We start from the raw sequence: 21,621 nt of genomic DNA, 5'->3' as shown, positions 1-21,621 counted from the left end.
TTTATGTCCCAAACATAATATGTTTTAACATATTAACATATATGTCCCAAACATGTTATGCTAGTTTATGAACATTATATGCTTGCACTCAAAAATGTTGTGTTTAAAAATTTGTGTTCCAAATATATAATGTTTATAGCCAAACATATGAAAAACAGTCTTTTTCAACCGTGTTATCATTGAGCTTAACATAGAATCGGGCAGCACTCAGTGATAAGAGAAAAGTTCACCACTGTGGTATCACAATGGACTGAATAGTCTAAGTGAGCCTGTAATATCGGGCTGCCACTGTACCTGCACCCTCACAAAAAATCGCTTCTGTAACATATACTCCCAAACATATTTTGCTTCAAGCATATACATTTTTTGGTATTGCCCAAACATTTATATGTTTGATCTCTTCCAATATATAATATGTTTGAAAGCATATTGTTCTAAACAATATATGTTTGGTTAGTCTAAGTTCCAAACATTTTGTATTTTTGCATCCAAATTCAATAATGTTGTCTTCCAAAAAACAATATGTTATTATGTGAACATATAATATGTTTGGAAGCATTTTGCACCCAAAAATATTATATGCTTAAAAAAAATTCTCCCAAACAATATTGTGCTCAAAATTTTATTTATTTATTTATATATTTACAATCATAATGAATTATGAAAATAAACAGGTAATATAGGTGCTAACAACATAGGTTTTCGACCTGAATGCTCACAATTTTGTTTCTGCCTAATTGTATATTCCCTCACATCTTTCTCACTTCCACGAGATTTTTTAGTTCTTAGCACCTTTTTCTGTAATACAAACATTGTAGAAGAAATTATTAAATTTTATGATTTTTTTTATTTTAATTTTACCTTTTGCCGGACGGGGATTCGAACAGCGGACCACACAGTTTGTAAGGATCAAAGAAGTAGCTGATCAATTGCCCAAGGGAAAATAAAATGTTAATTTTGTAATAATAAGCAAGAACCACCAACTTAATTCAATATCGCTCCCTGTTAAATAGCGCTCCAAGCTACTAAACACATACATGTTTATAGGCTATTTCTAAATTAATATATGTTTGCATCCAAGCATATTATATTTACAAACATTTTATGTCACAAACATAATATGTTCTAACATATTAACATATATGTCCCAAACATGTTATGCTAGTTTATGAACATTATATGCTTGCACTCAAAAATATTGTGTTTAAAAATTTGTGTTCCAAACATATAATGTTTATAGCCAAACATATGAAAAACAGTCTTTTTCATCCGTGTGACCTAACCTATCATCTCGTAATGGATTACTCAGTAAAACAGTGGTGAATTTTTCTCTTATTAATGAGTGCTACCCGATTCTATATTTAGCACATTGACAAGGAACCTCCTTCTTAAAGCTAAAGAGAAACTATGAAATACAAATGCATTTCAAAATCATTACTGAGAGGCCTTCATGAGAGAGCAAATCTTGGATCTTCTTTTCAATCTAACCTAACCTAGATATATGGAACAATTTCTTCAGTTTTTAAGGTTTATTTGCAGTACAGAGAATGAAGCCGACCCATTTTTGTCGGCGGCGGCGGACACTAAATTTTTGCCTCCGGCGGAGGCGGCTTGACGGCTGAGCCGATATAAATTTGTTCACTCGACAGCGGACAATTATCCATTATAAAATCAATTTGAAGTTAATCGAATGGTAATGAAATTAGTTGTACAACCTATCTTTCAAACAAATTTACTTTTCGTTCAAATTTTCTGAGCTAAATTTTTGCTAAATTATTATAGCAGATTAAATATGATTGGTTGTGTTCAAAATTTTGGAAAAAATACGACAATTTAATAAAAAATTTTCTGATTTAAATCGATATTTTTGATTACTTGGCGGCTAAATTTGAGTCGAGATGAGTCGACATATTCGGCGGCGGCGTCGATTGGCAAAAAATGGTCGGCGGCGACTGAAATCGGCGGCGCGACTCGGCGGCTTCATTCTCTGTTGCAGTAATATTTTTTAAGTGCCTCTGTAATTTAATTTCGGCACCTGCCCTGCCAAAACTCCTCGGAAAAACGCCGTCACTATTGAGAAGTTGTACCACGTCAAGTTACTACAAAAAAAGTATCGCATGAGTGCAATTATTAGATGCCTTTTGGGATAAATTTAGGAGCACCTTCAAACAATCAGAAAAAGTGCATTTTAAGATAGTTGTAAAAGAATCATTGTGGTCAAGTAAAACAAGTAAATTCATTCTTTTATAGGCCTCAGCGCCAAGTAGGCATTGTAGAGGCAAGCGGCAACATTAATATACATAATAAAAGTAAATAATTATTGTATTAAATAACTGATTTATATAATATACATTACCCTGCCAACATTTTTTGAAGTTGGGGTCGCTTCTGAGAATCCCCACTACGTCGAAAACAGTCGTATACGATATCCAAAACTCCTCGGAAAAACGCCGTCACTATTGAGAAGTTGTACCACGCCAAGTTACTACAAAAAAGTATCGCATGAGTGCAATTATTAGTTGCCCTTCTGGATACATTTAGAAGGACGCCAATAAGAGCCCCTTCAAACAATCATCCTCATCGCTACCACAGACTCGTAAATGTCACCACAACCATCGCGAACTGTGATGGGGGAAGCATATCAAAAAGTACAAAATGTACATGAAAGTATTTTGCCATCACTACTGTTAGAAGAACCATTTTATTTTTTGTGAAACGCCAAGCGCAACCAGCTTGTTATATTTTATTTAAATAAAAACGAAAATAAAGTTCTGAAAACAAAGATATTACGCTTAAAATTGTGAAAGGTATATGGTGAACAATTTTCGACTTTCAAAATAGAATAAAGTGATCGTTTTTCAAATATTTTTCCGCACACGCTGTCTCCATCGAAAATAAACAAACTGGCTGATAGACGCTGCAATATGTAACTTGCTACTTAAAACTCAACATCATTCTTTTATTAATGCAAAAAAAATATGTTAAATGTGATGAGATAAACCGAAAAATGTTATATTTATAAGAAATTATAAATAAACATCAATAAACATCTACACAATCGTGTTTTACTTGACCACAATGATTCTTCTACAATTACCTTAAAATGCACTTTTTCTGATAGTTTGAAGGGGTTCTTATTAGTGCCCTTCGAAATTGATCTAAATAGGCACATAATAATTGCACTGATGAGAAACTTTTTCGTAGTAACTTGACGTGGTACAACTTCTCAATAGTGACGGCGCTTTTCCGACGAGTTTTTGATGTCGTAGATGATTGTTTTCGACGTAGTGGGGATTCTCGGAAGCGCCCCCAAATTCATAAAATGTTGGCAGGGATATTTTTAATAGGGTATGTTATTCGGGGTATATTCCAAATTAGGTGGGTTCACATTCTAAAATTGACGTGTTTTGGAGGAAAACTTGTGTTTTGAACTCGTTTTTTAGTATGACGTAAACGAATCGAACGAAAAGGGCTTATAAAGGGAAAACATTTCAAACACCAAAACATGCTTGGTGAGAATACCGTATAACGAATTTTTTTAAATAACGAAAGGGCCTGACAATATATTGTCCGTTAAACCGAGATTCGACTGTATTTGAATTTAGTGTAAATGGAAATTTCTAGTTTTCATGGTAACTGTCAAACTAAAACATCTCAACTGAAAATCTATTTTTTATATTTTTGAAATTTAGCATTTCTTATGCGCTTTACAGAATATCAGTTATTCCGGACGGAATGTCGGTGTTTGTAAAGAATCTTACAGTGTGTCGGATCGATACGACTTGTCGGCGATGACTAATTAATCGGTAAATGTATTATCGATACCATAAACATGCAGCAGTATCGATAATACCTTCGGACTTAACTTATAATGTGCACAATATATGGGATATGTTCGACACGAGCAATGTCGTCCGGAATAACTGATAGTCTGTAAAGAGCATTAAATGTTTGTGTTTTTATTGGCATCATTTTTTTTTTGCAAACTAGGATTGTACAACTAATTGCAACGACTGAAGCTCTCTTTTCTGTACGAACAAAATCAAATGGGCAGTAATGTAATAACGGCGCAATATACATATATCGATATCAGCGATATCGATTACAAGCATAGAGCAATCGAATTTATCGATTCATTCATAGAACATTAATCGTTTTTCCAAAATATTTGACAGTTCGTCTAAAACTCACAAACAAAACACAACACGAAGTAAATTTAGCGGATCATCGCCACCGCTCGATAAATAATTCAAAACCTGATACACTTATTTTTTATCATTGATTAAAGTTAATATAATCACAATACAATTAAACAATCTAAATATCCTGTGAAATTGTGAAAATTTTTCAAAACCGAAAAGTGAGAAACTTATTTTTAAACTAAAAAAGAAACGAGAAAAAAGCCGGTTAAACAGACATATCTATAGAAGACGTATGTACGTATGTGATAACATCAAATGTATATTTATGGATTACCATGGGATTGTGTTATGTATTCAATTGGGAGTTATTTCTCCATGATGGGGAGGTGGATACCAGCAATCATTATCAATTTACAAGGGAATGTATTTTAACTTAAAATATTACGACGCCTTTAAGGTGAAAATAAAGCATAACATTTGAATTCAAAGCTACGAAATTTTCGCTTCCCGGCATAAGACCACGTGTACAATGACTTTCTGGAAATCTCCATAAGTTTTTACATATCTTGCTTGGTACTTGGTACTTTTCCATCAGCCCTTACCAACTACCTGCCATACTGACCATACAAATCGATGTTGTGTTTTCTAGCACGTAACCACGTTGTTTTTTTCTTTCTATGCTTTCAAATCTTCTGGCATACACACTCACTCACCATTGGCTTCATTTTCCGTGCCTGGGTATCAGCTGTTGTTGTTTATTTTCCCCCCACGTCGACCGACCGCAGTGAGAATATTAAATGCATTAGTTTTCAGGGCGTCTCTTAATAGAATATTCGAATGCGCAATACTTTACAGGGTTACATATTACTTGTAGTGTGGGCTCCTATCTAAATCTTGGTTGACAGTATTATTTGTAGAAAGCACTATTTATACGGTGGTTATGTGTTCCAATAGTTTACACCAAAGATGATAGATATAGGCGCCTATCCATTTAAAAACATAGCTGTTGAGATAAGTAAAGTTGTGTAAACAATGTTTTTGGTACTTAATTTAAATAGAAATCAGAGAAATTGCCTTTCATGTGAATGACGGAAATTCTTCTTTTCTAAATCTTTGTAATAGAATAATAGTAAAACATTAAATGTCGACATATAGTTTTATACGAATTTTAGCAAGACAGACCTTTTTTGGATTTCTCTTTGCCGATTATTGAAGATTCTACATTTTGTTATATGTTGTCAAATCAACCGTGGCAAACAAAGGTGACATATAAATTTGATTGGAACCTTTCGAAACACCTATCTCAAGATCGCCTTCAACTTCCCCAAATAATGGCTTATTCTGTATACACCAAGCTGAATTATATTCCGGCTAAGTAACACAGTTGCTATCAATAAATTCATACGCTTCCTTCAACTTCAAAATGTTATACGACCAACGAAAATCACACATGTTCACAAGGAGAAACCAGAGAAGGTCAACAGATGTGCGTAGATTAGGAACTACTTTACAATCGATGGCCCGATAAGCACACTAATAAAATATATTTTACTAAAACTTTAAGAAAATTCCGCAAAAATTCTACCTGATTTTAAAAACTCTCATTTCGAACTTTTTTAATCAAATTATGGAAGTTGGTGTGGAAAAATGTTTTTTTTTTTTTTATTTTTTCAAAGAAGTCAACAATTAAAATATTAGCATAAAAATATCACTTATGATTTTTTTGTGAGTAAATTTCATTATTGTATTCAAATTACTCTGTACTGAAATTCGATGAAATTGTAAAAAAATATTCCAAAACGCCAAGAATTCTTTCATCCACCACATAGAAAAATATGTACCATATTTGCTAAAAATCGAACCATTGTGAAAAATAATTTGTAAGTTTTCATTTATTTATTGATCTTTATGTACTCGATAAATAGATTGCTGTTATACTTGTAACTCCTTGAGGTTGTTACAGTCCTTGGACAAGGAGGGCTTCCTTGTGTACTTATCCAGAGATTGATTTCATATTGTGAGGCAACTGCATTTTCTTAGTTTAGGTTTGGTCGCTTTCCTGTAGTGACATGCTCATACCTTCTTACGGCTTCCACTACAGTATCCTCTGAATCTTGTTCAAATTCGCTTGATCTATATTCCCTCTGTTTTGTATCGCTGGACCTGACGATGTAGGAAAATAGGATATTTCGAGCCGATAGCGCCTGTGATATGCCCTTTGATGGAAGACAGCTACACTATTATCTATCTATGATCTTAGTTTTGCCAAAATTATCTTTGTCTGCCGTCTCGTGATATGACCTGTGGCCGGAATCTGAGAACCTAGTACCTTTTCCCGTTGAAATTCTATTTTGTATCGCTGAATTTCGCTCTCTAGTAAAAAGGATCGACCAGACATTCTTGGATGGTTGTACTTGGATTACGGATAAAGAAACCTTGTTGTCTACTTATTTGGCAATTGACCAGTCAGTGGCAAGTCGAACATGTCAGAAAAGTAACAATTAAATTTTCATTACATTTGCCTACTTTATAGTTTAGATACCCTAGTTAATGCCAAATGCCCCTTTTTGACCGATCTCCAATATAGATTTTTATAAATATATGTTTAATTTCAAACCTGAGCCTGGTCAAAAATTGCTCCGCTTTTATTTATAATTAATTATTAATTGAACCTTATGGACATGGAAGCTGAAATCAAAACAATGATAATTTGTTGGTTATGTTAATAAAACAATGTAAAATATCCATGTTTATGCATGGAAAAGCTTATATTTGCCTTGATGTTTTACTTAAATGCAACTAAATTTTATTTTATTTTTTTTTTTTAATATGTATATGTTTTTTCAAAACAAAACAATAATATCCACATGCACCTTTTATTAAAATGAATCGATAATACCCAATATATCGGTCTAATATAATTTGTAGCCTTGATTATATCCTTTCTGTTTTCTAAGTTCACTGCAAAATGTCTTATGGTCATCAATATTTTTCTTTAATTAATGGTGCTATAGAAAAATCCTACATTTTATTTTATTAATTTTGTTTTCAAGAACTAACAATTGTGTAAAAACATAGAGAATCCGCTCAGCTTACGCCAGCAGTGCATTGCAGTTTTTTTAATGTTTAGAGGTCAAAAAGTCAATAAACTTTTTTCACTTGACACACACACTAATATTTTCTCATATTTGCTTACATATGTACATACACAAGCTCTTCAAAGCTATGCCCTGCTTGTTAACGACAACGACTATTGCTATAACAACACCAACAGGCCCCAAAACTTAAAGTTGTGTAGGTGCAAGAGCGACAATCGTCGTCGTTTTGTTGGAAAAACTGATGGAGAAAATGCAGTTTGCAACACAAATATAGTGCAGCGCATAATCGAAAGAAAATAAGAAGTCAACAAATGAAACAAACCCCCTCCTTCCAAAGAATGAAGGTATAGAGCAAACAAGAAAGACAAGTTGGCGGCCGGCTACGATGGAGGTGGCAAATTTGCAATAGCATGCAGTGTGCACACACATAAGGCCACACATTGGTGAGGGTAATTTTAAAAACCCCCCATCAAATGATAAATTCTGGTTTATTTGAAATGCTCTTCATACAAGTGATAGCAGCATTGGTCAATGCATTTATTGGCATCCTCACTTATTTGTGTTTATGACAATTATTTAAACAAGCCATGCAACTGTAAATCAAACTAGTTAATCTTCTTTTCCCAAGTCTACAATTCATGCCTACATTTTTCATAAAATCCAGAATTATAAGTTTTTGTTGCTATCGTATATTATGAATGTTGCACAACTGAAAAGATTAAAAATTAAATGAGAACTTATATAGAAAATTTGTATGTGATGAGCTGGAATATGAAGGTTTTTGTCATTAGAGATGTGCAAGTGAGTAAAATTTTCATTCCCCATCTCACACATTTGCATATGACTACAAACCGAAACATATTTATTCCTCAAGTTATTAATACAAATTATAGTCAATATTTTTATTGAGATGGTAGCAATTGGAGGCTATAAAACTCTCTATTGTACCCTTGCTCACGAATATTATCATGTTGTCTATTTTAATCACTTTCACCAATCAAACACGGACTCGCCTTTAAGTCAAGCTCATGATGTTAGCCACGATAACAATTTCAATGATGACTTTAATCATGCTCAAGATGTTTTTCAGGATCACGTTTTTGATATTATTCTCGCTTCGTGAAATTTCACTACACACAAATTTCTGATTCAATCACGAAATTAATTAATCCAATTATTTTTTTTAATTGAAATGTCTGCAATCACAGAAATGATAGTATGAATTAAAGAATTGATAAAAAAAATCAATTAATTAAGTTTAATTGATACTATCAATTTTTGTGATTCATTTTTGTTGCTGTTAAAAAAAATTTGTTGAATCAATAAAATTTTTAATTAAATATTTTTTAAAACTCAATTGAAATTTTAATTGGAAAATTTTTTATGACATTTTTTTCTGTGTACTAGTGCATACCGACGAAGACTATACAAATTTTTATTTTCTTTATTTTTGACTTCGAAAATTATATTTAAAATGGGCATTTTTGATGATTCTATTTCTGGGGGTTAAAAATGGACGAAACATTACCAAATTTACCAAAATAACTCTTTAATCTACCTTCAATGTGTTCTTCTCCGGTTTTTGCTAACTTCATGAAAAGAAGAGTATGAATAAAATTTGTGTATACAAATTCCACTGGTATGCTAAGATCACTTATGATGAGTTCAATATTTAGGAGGAAAGGGGAATCCATTTTTGACAACAATAAAATGGATTTTGTCAACAAAGTCGTGGCTAACATCAATCGAATCGACTTTTGACTTTACTCAAAAACGAATAATAGACTTCCGATGTTGGCAATAATTGCCTTGAAAGTAAAAATCTGATCGACATATTTGAAGTAGATTTTTTTTAATTATCAATGTGTTGATATATGGAATTTGGTAACGATTTTTATGCTGGCTCTGTATTTTTGAAATTTTCCTTTATACCACATACTTTTGAGGTTAGGACCAGAAATGGGTTTAGACCAAGGCTGCCAATAAAATTTTAAGAAAAATCGTCACTTTTTCTCGAAAAAATCGTCATAATCGGCACTTGCTTTTTAAAAATCGTCAAAAATCGGGAATTTAAATAATATTAAAATAAAACATATGTTTTGGTTAAAAGCGAAGGTATTCATTTCATATAAAGACACACAATTCTACTATATTTAGTAAATTTTTGTATTACGCATTCTGAGTAAGTCATAACCGAAAAGTTAGGTTAGGGTATAATAACTTTGATCTGTAAAAAATGTGCCTACCAGAAATATTGATTATAGACTCCATAAAACATACTGATCGACTCGGAATCACCTCCTGAGTCGATCTATTCGTATTCGTCCCTTCATCGGTCGGTCTGTCTATGTATTGTTCGCAAGATTCCGGTCGAAATTATTTTGATGAAACTTGGTTCAGTGTTTTTTGGCACAAGGACGAACGCTTTTGAATTTGGAAAAAATTGGATCAAATTTAGATATAGCCCCCACACACATGTATCGCCCGATTTCAACAAATGCCGTCGTATTGAGCCTATTTACTAACCGGTCGTCTTCAAATTTAATACAAGATAACTAAGCATCCTTAAAGTAAGCAAAATTTAATCGAAATCGGTTCATATTTCGAAATCACTTGATTTTCCCAATTTTTTGAACGGAGTAAATATCGTCCTTTTCGAGGCAAAAATCGGAAACTGCTATTTTTTGAGCCAAAAATTGTCAAAATGACGATAAATCGGCAAAATTGGCAGCCCTGGTTTAGACAACTAAACATCATCGTATAGGCATATCTTAATTTGCCCGAAATCTAAAATATCAACACTTTGCTAGGAAAACATAGCCGTGATATATTTAATAAGAGTTGTTTTTATTTATTTGGTTATTCATTCTCTTAAAATTCCACCGCGTCATTAATCACAATAACATCATATAATATTAAGTTCCGACTATTCTTATACTATTCAGTTACGTTTCATTTTCAAGCATTACGGCGTACATGGAGAATCATTTAATAAACAAACTTGACGCATGACATTCCATTTTAAAATTTTATTTTTAGCACCTAAAAAAATTAGCTTATTTTTTGCAAAATGCAATTCTATTATCAGTATAAACAAGTGCTTTGTTTTTACAATATTTCTTGACGTGAAATGCAAAACATTATAAGAGATTTTAAAAACAAAATAATAGCTTCAATAAGGGTTTCACATTACACTTCCAAAATACAGATTGACTAGATTTCAACTGTAATTTGCCTTATTAAAAGAAATTTAAAATCTCGGCAAATGTGGATTTTGAGATCCTATAATGTGACAAATCATATTGATAATTTGCTAATTGATTATAAAATAATATTTTTAATACCACGACACAAATTTCATTTTTTTTTTATTTTAATAATGGTTGAGATCAATAATTGCAGTGGAAACAAAAATTTAACTAAACAAATGCATTGTTATGAACCTATCTAAACAAAATATATTCATTATAGAGTAGTCAATCAGTCAACCTTTAAAACATGGTTCCTTCTTTTGGATGGTTGCGTTGGATATAAAAATAACAGCTCCTGTGTCTGTACCCATTACTTGTTTACATGTGTCCTTGGCAACTTTCCACAACGGTTTTACTAATGTATCTCAAATTCATTTTTGAGTTGTTTTGTAATCGCTAAATGTGGTTCATAGTTAAACGGTTCAACATATAGGTTTCGGTTAAAAGCTTCCATATATAATTTAATGATATTAAAGCTATTAAATTCAAAAGATGATTGAAAATAATCATATAAATTACAATTACATCGGAACAAGCCTGTGAGTTTTCAAGAAAATTTTATTCATTCAGTAAGTAATATGCATATGCACTTCTTCAAAGTCATTCTTCGTGCTATCGTTTCAAATTTTCCACTTCCAAAATAATTATTAACAGATGACTTTTTATGTAAGCGATTTATCAACTTTTGGATTAGTTATGTGAACTACTCTTTATGTATGTGAAAGTGAAAAACTTTGAAATTTGTACTTTTTTACTCATACGATTGTGTTTTAATAATTTTTACTAAACGGATAAATTTGCTCTCTTAAAATACCTCTAATAACATTTCCATATTACGTGATGGTCATATAACAAAGAAGTCAATCAAAGTTTATAATAGATTTGTTGCTAATGAACTGAATAAGTAAATATTGCGAAACGCATATTCACGGAGTATGCATCATCGTGAACATCAATCTTCCTCCGTCGGGATTGATCCCATCATATTTGCGTTTCCAAACGAAGATCTAGGTTTTTCTTCCAGAGGCCTTCATTAAGGCAAGTATCTTATTTCTTCTAAATCATAATGGCCGACACTGACACAGAAAATAGTGGGAGTCTTCCGTTGCCTCCGCGTCCAAACACCATCTGCAAATATCATAAATTATTAAGACAATCATGCGTTTTCCAATTGTGCTATGTTCTGTTATAATGCCTATTAATGGTCTCAAATCCTCTTATGTGTCGCCATTAGAAATCCAGAGTTCTTACTACTCTTGTCGTCCCATATCAATTTTGTTCGCTCGCAGCCTGCAGAGGCATACCAGTACTATGTCTATTGTTATTTCCACTATATTCATTCGACTATCAGTGCATGTATGTAGCCTCATCGGCCTCGTGTTTGAGCTGAGCCATTTGAAACATTCCCCTATCGCTCGGTCTTCCTCCTGAAGAATCTTACTATGGTCCGGCGAATGCTACAAATTGTCAAAGTCCCGTAGCTTTTAAGGCGGCCATCATTGATTTATCTTTTCATTTGGAACATGCTTTGGGATTAGTCTATAAATGTCTCCGGCGTCATAACCTCTGGTCATGCAGTACGAGCTTACGGTTCGATACAAATGACAATGGCCAGGTCCCCTATGTAAATTACTCCTAATATTCAAGACATATCTGATCGCGAGGGCGAGACTTTACAAGTTGTTTATTCGAGAGTACGGATTTTCTTTTTATCAGTGTGGGTGAGTTCTACCAAGCATATCGTGCGTGAGTAAGATTTTTTTCACGTGCACACCTCCTAATTGTAATGGTGAGTTCATGATGCTAAACAGAACCGATAAAGAAATAATTGTTATACCGATAGATCGAAGTTAATTTTTGAATGGTAGCATCTCCAAAATAATCTTGAAACTTATCCGGAATATCCTCCAATCGTTCCGTAGACGTCACCATGCCCACTTTTGCTTTTGAAATTTAGAGTAACCCTAAATTTTAGTTGTTTTTGCGTAGAACGTAAGCTAGGCTAAATAAAAAGAAAAGAACTGATACAACCTTTCTTAAGTATCTTTCCAAGTATCTACAAGTCTTATGTTAAATATTGGACCCAAACCTCTTGTAGACGTAGTCTTAATTGTCCCACACATTCTCAGACATTAATGTCCACCAATTATAAATTTAATCTTAGACTCTATAACCCACATTTTTTTTCAAGTAATGAGAATTTTATAAAATGTTTCTATGATAACTTCTAGAAAAATGCGTTAGTTTTAATATGGTTTCAATATGATGTGATGTACAATAACATATACATGCTGCTCTAGTACCAAACGTATCGAAGTAAACTTTCCTCCCTTTAGAATAGATAATATTGAAAAAAAAAGAACAACAAAAATGAGGACAGATTTCAAAATACACATCTACGCTTCTCTCTTTCGATTGTTTGGTTCTCCATATTTTATTTTGATTTCTACTTTCCTTTCAGTTGGCTGATTTTTTTTATTATATTTATACGTGGTCTTTTTCACATTTGTTTTGCTGATGAATATATTCACATTATTTCTATACAAGTGTATGTACATATGCGGTAATACATATGTATGTCTATCTATCTGTACAAATGTGTGCGAAACGACATTGTCGAGGTTGGATGTTTTTATTTTGATATTCGCTATATTGCCGGATACTTGTTACCGGCAAAATTTGCGTAGTTCTCGATTGGTGAGACTTATTTGTCATAGTCTGTTCGAATGGCAAACACTTTTTTTGTCGAAGCAAGTTTTTATTTTGACTGCTATTAATTATTGTGCGGTGTTTAGAGAAATTGCGTAAATTTCATATTTTTGTTAACATGTGTATCGTGGCCATCATCTTTAACAACCGGTAAAAATGTGAAAATGTTGAAATTAGGATATTCCCGAAAAATTGAAGGATCTTAAGTACACTCGAATTCCAAAAATTATATATCGGATACAAGTGGATATACAAAGGTGTGAAAATGCGTGAGGAGCGATGGTTTAAATCATGTATAGACTGTATCGCTTTATATTTAATTAGACCTCATTTTTGATATCAGGTCTAATCTAACTAAAATTGGATCTCAAGCACGGTTGGCACAATTAGTAGAATTCCACCAATAATTTTAATTGTTGTGTTGTTATTATTTGGTGGACTTGTAGAATTCTTGATGTTTTTTTTTTTTTTTTTGATTTTGCAAAACACTTCCTCTCCAATTAAAATGTACTTTACTTAACTTACTTGGCATAACTCTCTATAGAAATAAAATTCTTTCTACATAAACAAAAATTCTATAGAAATAAAATTTTGAGAAAATTTTCTGTAGAAATAAAATTTGGAGAAACTTTTCTATAGAAATAAAGTTTTGTCAAAAGTTTCTATAGAAATAAAATTTTGAGAAACTTTTCTATAGAAAACTTTTCTATTTGAAAAAAGTTTCTATAGAAATAAAATTTTGAAAAAAATTTCTATAGAAATAAAATTTTGAGAAAATTTTCTATAGAAATACAATTTTGAGAAATTTTTCTAAAGAAATAAAATTTTGAGAACATTTATATAGAAATAAAAATTTGAGAAACTTTTCTATAGAAATAAAGTTTTGTCAAAAGTTTCTATAGAAATAAAATTTTGTCTAAATTTTTTACAGAAATAAAATTTTGACAAAAGTTTCTATAGAAATAAAATATTGACAAAACTTTTGAGAAAATTTCTATAGAAATAAAATTTTGAGAAAATTTATATAGAAATAAAATTTTGAGAAAATTTCTATAGAAATAAAATTTTAAGAAAATTTTCTATGGAAATAAAATTTTGAGAAACATTTCTATAGAAATAAAGTTTTGTCAAAATTGTCTATAGAAATAAAATTTTGAGAAACTTCTATAGAAATAAAATTTTGTCAAAATTTTTTACAGAAATAAAATATTGAGAAAATTTTCTATAGAAGTAAAATTTTGAGAAACTTTTCTATAGAAATAAAGTTTTGTCAAAAGTTTCTATAGAAATAAAATTTTGTCTAAATTTTTTACAGAAATAAAATTTTGACAAAAGTTTCTATAGAAATAAAATATTGACAAAACTTTTGAGAAAATTTCTATAGAAATAAAATTTTGAGAAAATTTCTATAGAAATAAAATTTTAAGAAATTTTTCTATAGAAATAAAATTTTGAGAAACTTTTCTATAGAAATAAAGTTTTGTCAAAAGTTTGTATAGAAATAAAATTTAGAGAAACTTTTCTATAGAAATAAAGTTTTGTCAAAAGTTTCTATAGAAATAAAATTTTGAGAAAATTTTCTATAGAAATAAAGTCTTGTCAAAAGTTTAATTAGAAATAAAATTCTGAGAAACTTCTATAGAAATAAAATTTGGAGAAATTTTTTTATAAAAATTATAATTTTGGGGAATTTTTCTATAGAAATAAAGTTTTGTCAAAAGTTTCTATAAAAATAAAACTTTGTCAAAGTTTTCTATCGAAATAAAATTTTGTCAAAATTTTTACAGAAATAAAATTTTGACAAGAGTTTCTATAGAAATAAAATTTTGAGAAAATTTTCTATAGAAATACAATTTTGAGAAATTTTTCTAAAGGAATAAAATTTTGAAAGCATTTGAGAAATTTTGAGAATCTTTTCTATAGAAACAAAATTTTGTCAAAATTTTTTATAGAAAAAAAACTTTGACAGAAGTTTCTTTAGATTTTGAGAAACTTTTCTATAGAAATAAAGTTTTGTCAAAAGTTTCTATAGAAATAAAATTTTATCAAAGTTTTCTATAGAAATAAAATTTTGTCAAAATTTTTTACAGATATAAAATTTTGACAAAAGTTCCTATAGAAATAAAATATTGACAAAACTTACTATCGTAATACAATTTTGAGAAAAATTTCTAAAGAAATAAAATTTTAAGGAAATTTCTATAGAAATAAAATTTAGAGAAACTTTTCTATAGAAATAAACTTTGTCAACATTTTTTACAGAAATAGAATTTTGACAAAAGTTTCTATAGATTTTGAGAAACTTTTCTATAGAAATAAAATTTTGTCAAAGTTTTCCATAGAAATAAAATTTTGTCAAAGTTTTCTATAGAAATAAAATTTTGCAAATTTTTTTACAGAAATAAAATTTTGACAAAAGTTTATATATAAATAAAATATTGACAAAACTTACTATCGAAATAAATTTTTGAGAAAATTTTCTAAAGAAATAAAATTTTAAGAAAATTTCTATAGAAATAAACTTCTATAGAAATAAAATTTTGTCAAAGTTTTCTATAGAAAAAAATATTTCTGGTTGATTATGGTTGACCTTTTTATTTTATTTTTAAGCAATACTTTTCATAGTTTCGACTATAGGTCGAATATGTCATTTACAAACTTAGTTGTTATACGAGGCTTAGTTAAAATAATATAAAACATCAATCCTATGCTTTTTAATCGACCAAAACTTTCTATAGATGTACAATTTTGAGAAATTTTTCTCTAGAAATAAAATTTTGAGAAAAATTTTCTATAGAAATAAAATGTTGACAAAAGTTTCTATAGAAAAAATATATGGAGAAAATATTGTTGTTTTTGATTTCAGCTTAAAACCATGCATTGACTAAAAGTATGCTTGTCAAATTTATTTGGACAAAGCCCTATAGACTGTAAGATGGTTGGATGTACAGATATTTGGCCTTCCGATAAAATTTGACAACCATACTTGTCCTCTGTTGGTTAAGTTGCACTTGTAGTTTAGTCAATGCATGGTTTTAAGCTGAAATCAAAAACAACAATAATGATCGAAGAGTAAACTATCAATAAAAAACAAAACGTATGGAGACAATTTGCTACAGAAATAAAATTTTGTTAAAATTTTCTACAGAAATAAAATGTTCACAAAATTGTCTATAGAAATAGAATTTTGACAAAAGTTTCTATAGAAATAAAATTTTGACAAAAGTTTCAATAGGTTAGGTTGTAGAGGGTGACATCAATGTTCTTGTATTGATGCCCACTTAGACCAGTATAGGTCCATTGTGATCCCTCGATGTGATTTTTCAATCTTTCTTCTTCCGATGCGGCCGCTTTGTCCCAGAAACTTCCACCTGCTCGTTCTCTTTGAAAGAAATCTCAGAATAACCAACCAGGGGCCCTGATGAATGCAAGTATGTTCCTTAAGCTGCACTCCCGTAGATCAGTGAGAGTCTGAAAGAAAAAGGAGCCCAGTATCTTGTTTCTTCTAAAGGATAAAGCTGGGCACTGACACAGGAAGTGGTACGAGTCCTCCGTAACTTCCGGGTCCAGGCACCATCTACAGATATCATCGTCTTTAAGTCCTATTCTTACCATGTGTTTCCCAAGTGTGTTGTGTCCTGTTATGATACCAATCAATGGCCGTAATTCCTCTCTGTTCATCGACAACAAAATTTCACAGTTCCTACGTTTCTTTTCATCCCATATCAACTTGGTTTGCTCGCAACCATTCGAAGAGACCCAGCGTCTTCGCCATTGCTCATCATATTTAACCTCTATCCTGTAATGATAAGAAGATAGTGGAGGAAAAACGTCCGCTAGGACGTTGTTCGTTCCACGACCACCCTCCTTAGCCAGCACATCCGCTTTCAATAGAAATAAAATTTTGACAAAAGTTTCCAAAGGAATAAAATTTTGAGAAAATTTTCTATAGTGCATAACGACAAAGAAATAGAAATAAAAATTTGAAAAAAGTTTCTAAAGAAATAAAATTTTTTGAAAATTTTCTATAGAAATAAAATTTTGATACAATTTTTTCCAGTAGTGTAAAAACCAAGAAGCAGGTTTTAAAATTAACCCCATATATTTCGGTTCCTCTCACGTGAGTTCTCCTTATGACTCGTAGGTTTTCCGCCAAAAAAAATATTAATTTCTCCTTAAGATACCGGAGACGGCGATAGAATACTATGTAGATGTAGTATTGATTTGCTTTTAAAACAAAATCATGCTTCCTCCAAGGCCAGTTATGTAAAGACTTTTACTTTCCTTAAAAGAAGTTTGGATATACACAGTTGCTTACTTCTTGAAGATCCGATCTGATTGTCAGGAAGTAGTTGGAATAATGGATCTACATGCGACTGGCGTCTTTATATGCATATATTCCAAGACCCAGTGTATCTTCCCCGTCTTTCGTTTTGCCGAAAAGATTACCCATGTCAAAATTACCCTGTGACACAACTTGTGCTAATAAACAATTCTATTGTTATGGGATAGATAATATCACATACCGAAGTATTGTTAACATCATCCCTGTAAATATCATCTTTCATCTCATATTTAAAAATGATAAAACCGATTTTAAACATTCCGATATTCAATTGTAAATCATATGGGAATCACTTCGCTATCATATATTAAAGGAACCCCATATTCTTCTAGATTTTTCGTTGATCAAACAATTAAAATTGAAATTGAAAAGATTTGATAATAGTTGTTTTTGCTAACTTAACTGAATGGTTTCACAATAATGGACGAACATTGAATCATTCACTACATAGGTACGGTTATACGATTTACCAAAAATACGTACTTGTGTTATCAAAAATAAAAATAATCTAAATAAAATGACGACAGAGAATCTAATTGGCTAAGAAATTATGTCAAATTACCAGAAATACATAGAGTAGCATGTTCAATGACAAAGGCACCTAGAAATGTGATATCAGCAACAGCAAAATGTAAACAACACCTCACAAGTTTAGAAAACCTTTTGCTAATTTGATAAGCATATAATTTATATTCGTATAATTCACGTGTTTTACAATCGCAAAATAATAAAACAATAATTATTTAATAATCTAATTTCGGTTTTCAAATGTACGTAACATTTTTTTAATAAAAAATCTGTATTTCTTGGCAGATAAAGTAAACGAAAAAAACTACCTGCTCAATCATACAAACATTTCACCGACTACCTTGGTTCTCAACAGTTCTCTGATAATTGGAAGGAACATTAAAATTGTCAAAATTGTATTGAAAATATTTAAAGTGAAGGCAAAAATACTGCAAATATTGACAATAAAAAACGTAAAACTGCATAAGGAAATTGCTGTGCTATGTCCTCTCCTACAACGGTCTCATCCGCCCATAAAACAAATCCTCAATTATCACAACATAGTAGACAAACATCGCACGAAGGCCATAAATCGTCACAGCAAAATCCAGCAGCATCCTCGTCATCTAATCCTCAACTTGATATAACAAAAGAGGAATATCAACGCATATCTGAGGCCTTTAAGAAGGAAGAATTTCGTAAACTTTTCCTAGAGTACATTGAAGAAATTCAAGATCCCGACAATCGTAAACGCTATGAGGAAGAGATTGTACAAATCGAGGCAGAGCGTGGTGTAGACGTTTTATTTGTTCACCCAGAACCTGGCTTTGTTATAAAAAGCTCACAAGACGGTGAACAAAAATGTTTTATCAATTGTGCCAAGAATTCGCATGTGGGCAAGCCCAGCAGCCAAGTATGTGTGAATCAGGGCACTGGACAAAAAGGATTGAGTTGGTCAATTCCTATGGCCCAAGCACCGCCACGTGATGATTTGGATAACAATAAGAAACGGTGTAGGGTTTACGATGTAGTTTTCCATCCAGATGCCCTGTATTTAGCCGAAAAGAATGCTGCATTCCACAAATGTTTGGTGGATACCGCCTTAGATGCTGTGGAAAGGGAATATAAGGTACTAGTCAATAAGCAACTGGTTAAGCAATAAGTCTTTAATTGATTTCTCTCTATTCCAGGTCACCTTAGATCGCATAAATATAAAATTTCCCAAAATGCAATACAAAGGATTGCCAAGACCCACTGTGATACGCAAATTGGCTGTGAATCCGCCAGCCGAGACGGAAGAACCCCATCCTCTCGAAAATATCTATCCAGCCAGGCCCACTGTTGACTCTGGCAAACCAACAGTTCTACCCATGAAAACAATGGACTGTGGAAGTCAATCAAATGACAAAAAATCCGAATATAGCACTCCAAAGTACACATTGACACATCGTCACGATGTAGATCTCAGCCAATATACACACGAACTAGATGCTAAACTGCATGCCACCATGCCACGCGAATTAGTTGTGGACATTGAACTGCCACTCTTGAATTCCAGCAATGAATGTCAATTAGATGTAACAGATAAAACCGTATTTCTGCTCAGCGATCGAAAAGGAGCCAAATATCGTCTGAATGTTGATTTGCCCTTCAAAGTGAATGAGAAGGATGGCACTGCCAAATTTGATACCGACAGTCGGCATTTGGTTATAACACTGCCAGTGGTTCAACCATCTATAACAAAACAAAGGGAAATGCATGAAAGTCTATTGCACTTAAATCGTGAAGATAGTGGTGTGGAAAGTGATGTTCTGAATGATGATTTGCATTCCTGCTCAACGGAATCATCGCCCATTGAGGAATTAAGTTCAGCTTCCTTCGAGGAGAATCTGCAGAAGGCTGTGAAATGCGTAGAGACTAAAGATGAAGGAGATTTTCTAAAAGATTCTGTGGACTATCAAATGCCAACAAAATTCGATTGTAACGTACTGGACAACACCATGGCCTTTATACTACAAGTGCGTAATGTTCAAGAGGATTCCATTCAAATAAAACGAACAGATCATTCTGTTCATGTACAATTCAGATCCATAGGCTCTGGATTCTATCCAACATACTATGCATTCTGTATACAATTAGTCGAGGCTGGTACAGAGGCTAAAATTGTTAATGCCGAAGCAGAGGCTTGGGAGAATAATGTTATACTAAATGTTCATCTCAATCAATCGGCCGAGAAAATATCTAGCTATCTAGCTGGCTTAGATAGTGATAGTCTCAAAGAGTACGGCATACTTGGTAAAAACGCGATATGCCATAAATCCAGACAGAGAAAAAAGTCTCCCAAGGATCAATTACAACAACATAACTTAGACATAACAATAGAACGTTCAGAGTGTGATAAATCTATAGATATTGAAATAAAATCACGCATCACTGAAAATTCTACTTGCAATGCTAACACCACCGAAGATGAGGATCATCAATTTTCCTCAACTACAGTTGATGGAAGCTCTCAACAACATCATAAAAAGGTCAACAAAAAACAAAAGCGAAAAAATAAAAAACGTCGTTCTCTATCGGAATCTGCCTGCGATGACATAAAAGCATATCAACAAGAACAGGAACAGCAGCAGCAGCAACATCAATCCACACGTAATCCTGTGCCGGAGGTTTCGGAAAATGATGAATATGCCGACGATGATGAAGACTCTTCGCCTGAACGTTCCGATAAGGTAGCTAAATCTCCAATTCATACGATATCATCATCCATGAAGGTTCCTACGGTAGCCAACAATGCCACCAATGGCCTCAATTTGACTGGCCAACAACGTAAACAACGTAGTTTCTCGGAATCTCGCGATAGTGCTATTAGCCTTAGTGCTGGTAGTACATATAAAGGAATTCTAAAGCATTACAGCCGTTATGCTCCAAGGCCTTCAATATCGGATTCTTGTTCGTCCATTGATGAATGTTCTTCGAACTATTCGACTTCTGTGGATGGAATGACAAGCGCTTTCAATTCGTTGCGTTTCTCGCATTCATTTAGTGATATCCCTGAGGAAAATGTTGTTGGTTTATCGGAGAGCTGTAAAAAAACAGTGCGCTTCAGCGAAGTTATACGCAAACAAGTATTCAGGTATGTAAATGTAAATGAACTAGATTATAGGTAAACATAGGGTATGGTCCACCAGGCAAATATTGGACCAAAGTGAGTGTCAAACCTTTTTCCAGGAGTATTTTCGAAGTATCTAAATACCGCCTTTGGAAAATACTCCTATTATCAAAATATCTCAGAAAATAGGAAAAAAATAAATCCACGCAAAAAATAGGGCATCATGTTTCTTGAATTCAGATGTAGACGTCGCTTTTTAATGTTTTATTTCCGCCAAATATTCGCACAGTGCAAGGGTAACGTTATGAAAAATAAAAACCACGCAAGAATATGGAAGCATTTTTAATGAATTCCGATGTAGATGGCGCTTTTATTTTCTTATTTTGATTGTCCAGTAACGGTACCGGTACTGTCAGCTTCTCCAACGTAGATATTTTTTTATAGACACAATCACACA

At 32.2% G+C, this 21,621-nt stretch overlaps 1 protein-coding gene across 4 annotated transcripts in view; it reads left to right on the top strand.

The window, feature by feature from the left end:
• The first annotated feature begins 4,188 nt into the window (after positions 1-4,188).
• The window catches only part of Nop17l (PIH1 domain-containing protein Nop17-like), a 28,266-nt gene continuing 10,833 nt past the window's right edge, over positions 4,189-21,621 (top strand). Inside the window, exons 1-3 of one of the 4 annotated variants that reach the window (XM_075313637.1) lie at positions 4,189-4,360; positions 18,359-19,181; positions 19,243-21,188. In XM_075313637.1, the coding sequence (XP_075169752.1) occupies positions 18,555-19,181; positions 19,243-21,188 (2,573 nt within the window). In that variant the 5' untranslated portion in view covers positions 4,189-4,360; positions 18,359-18,554. Of the gene's footprint in view, positions 4,437-13,165; positions 13,296-18,358; positions 19,182-19,242; positions 21,189-21,621 lie in introns of those variants that run through there. The other 3 variants (XM_075313636.1, XM_075313635.1, XM_075313638.1) reach the window with 3 other exon arrangements.

This window comes from Haematobia irritans, chromosome 5, assembly GCF_050003625.1.
Source record: "Haematobia irritans isolate KBUSLIRL chromosome 5, ASM5000362v1, whole genome shotgun sequence".
Taxonomy (NCBI): Eukaryota; Metazoa; Arthropoda; class Insecta; order Diptera; family Muscidae; genus Haematobia; species Haematobia irritans.
The sequence above is the reverse complement of the archived record's forward strand: the minus strand, read 5'-3'. Positions and strand labels throughout refer to the sequence as shown.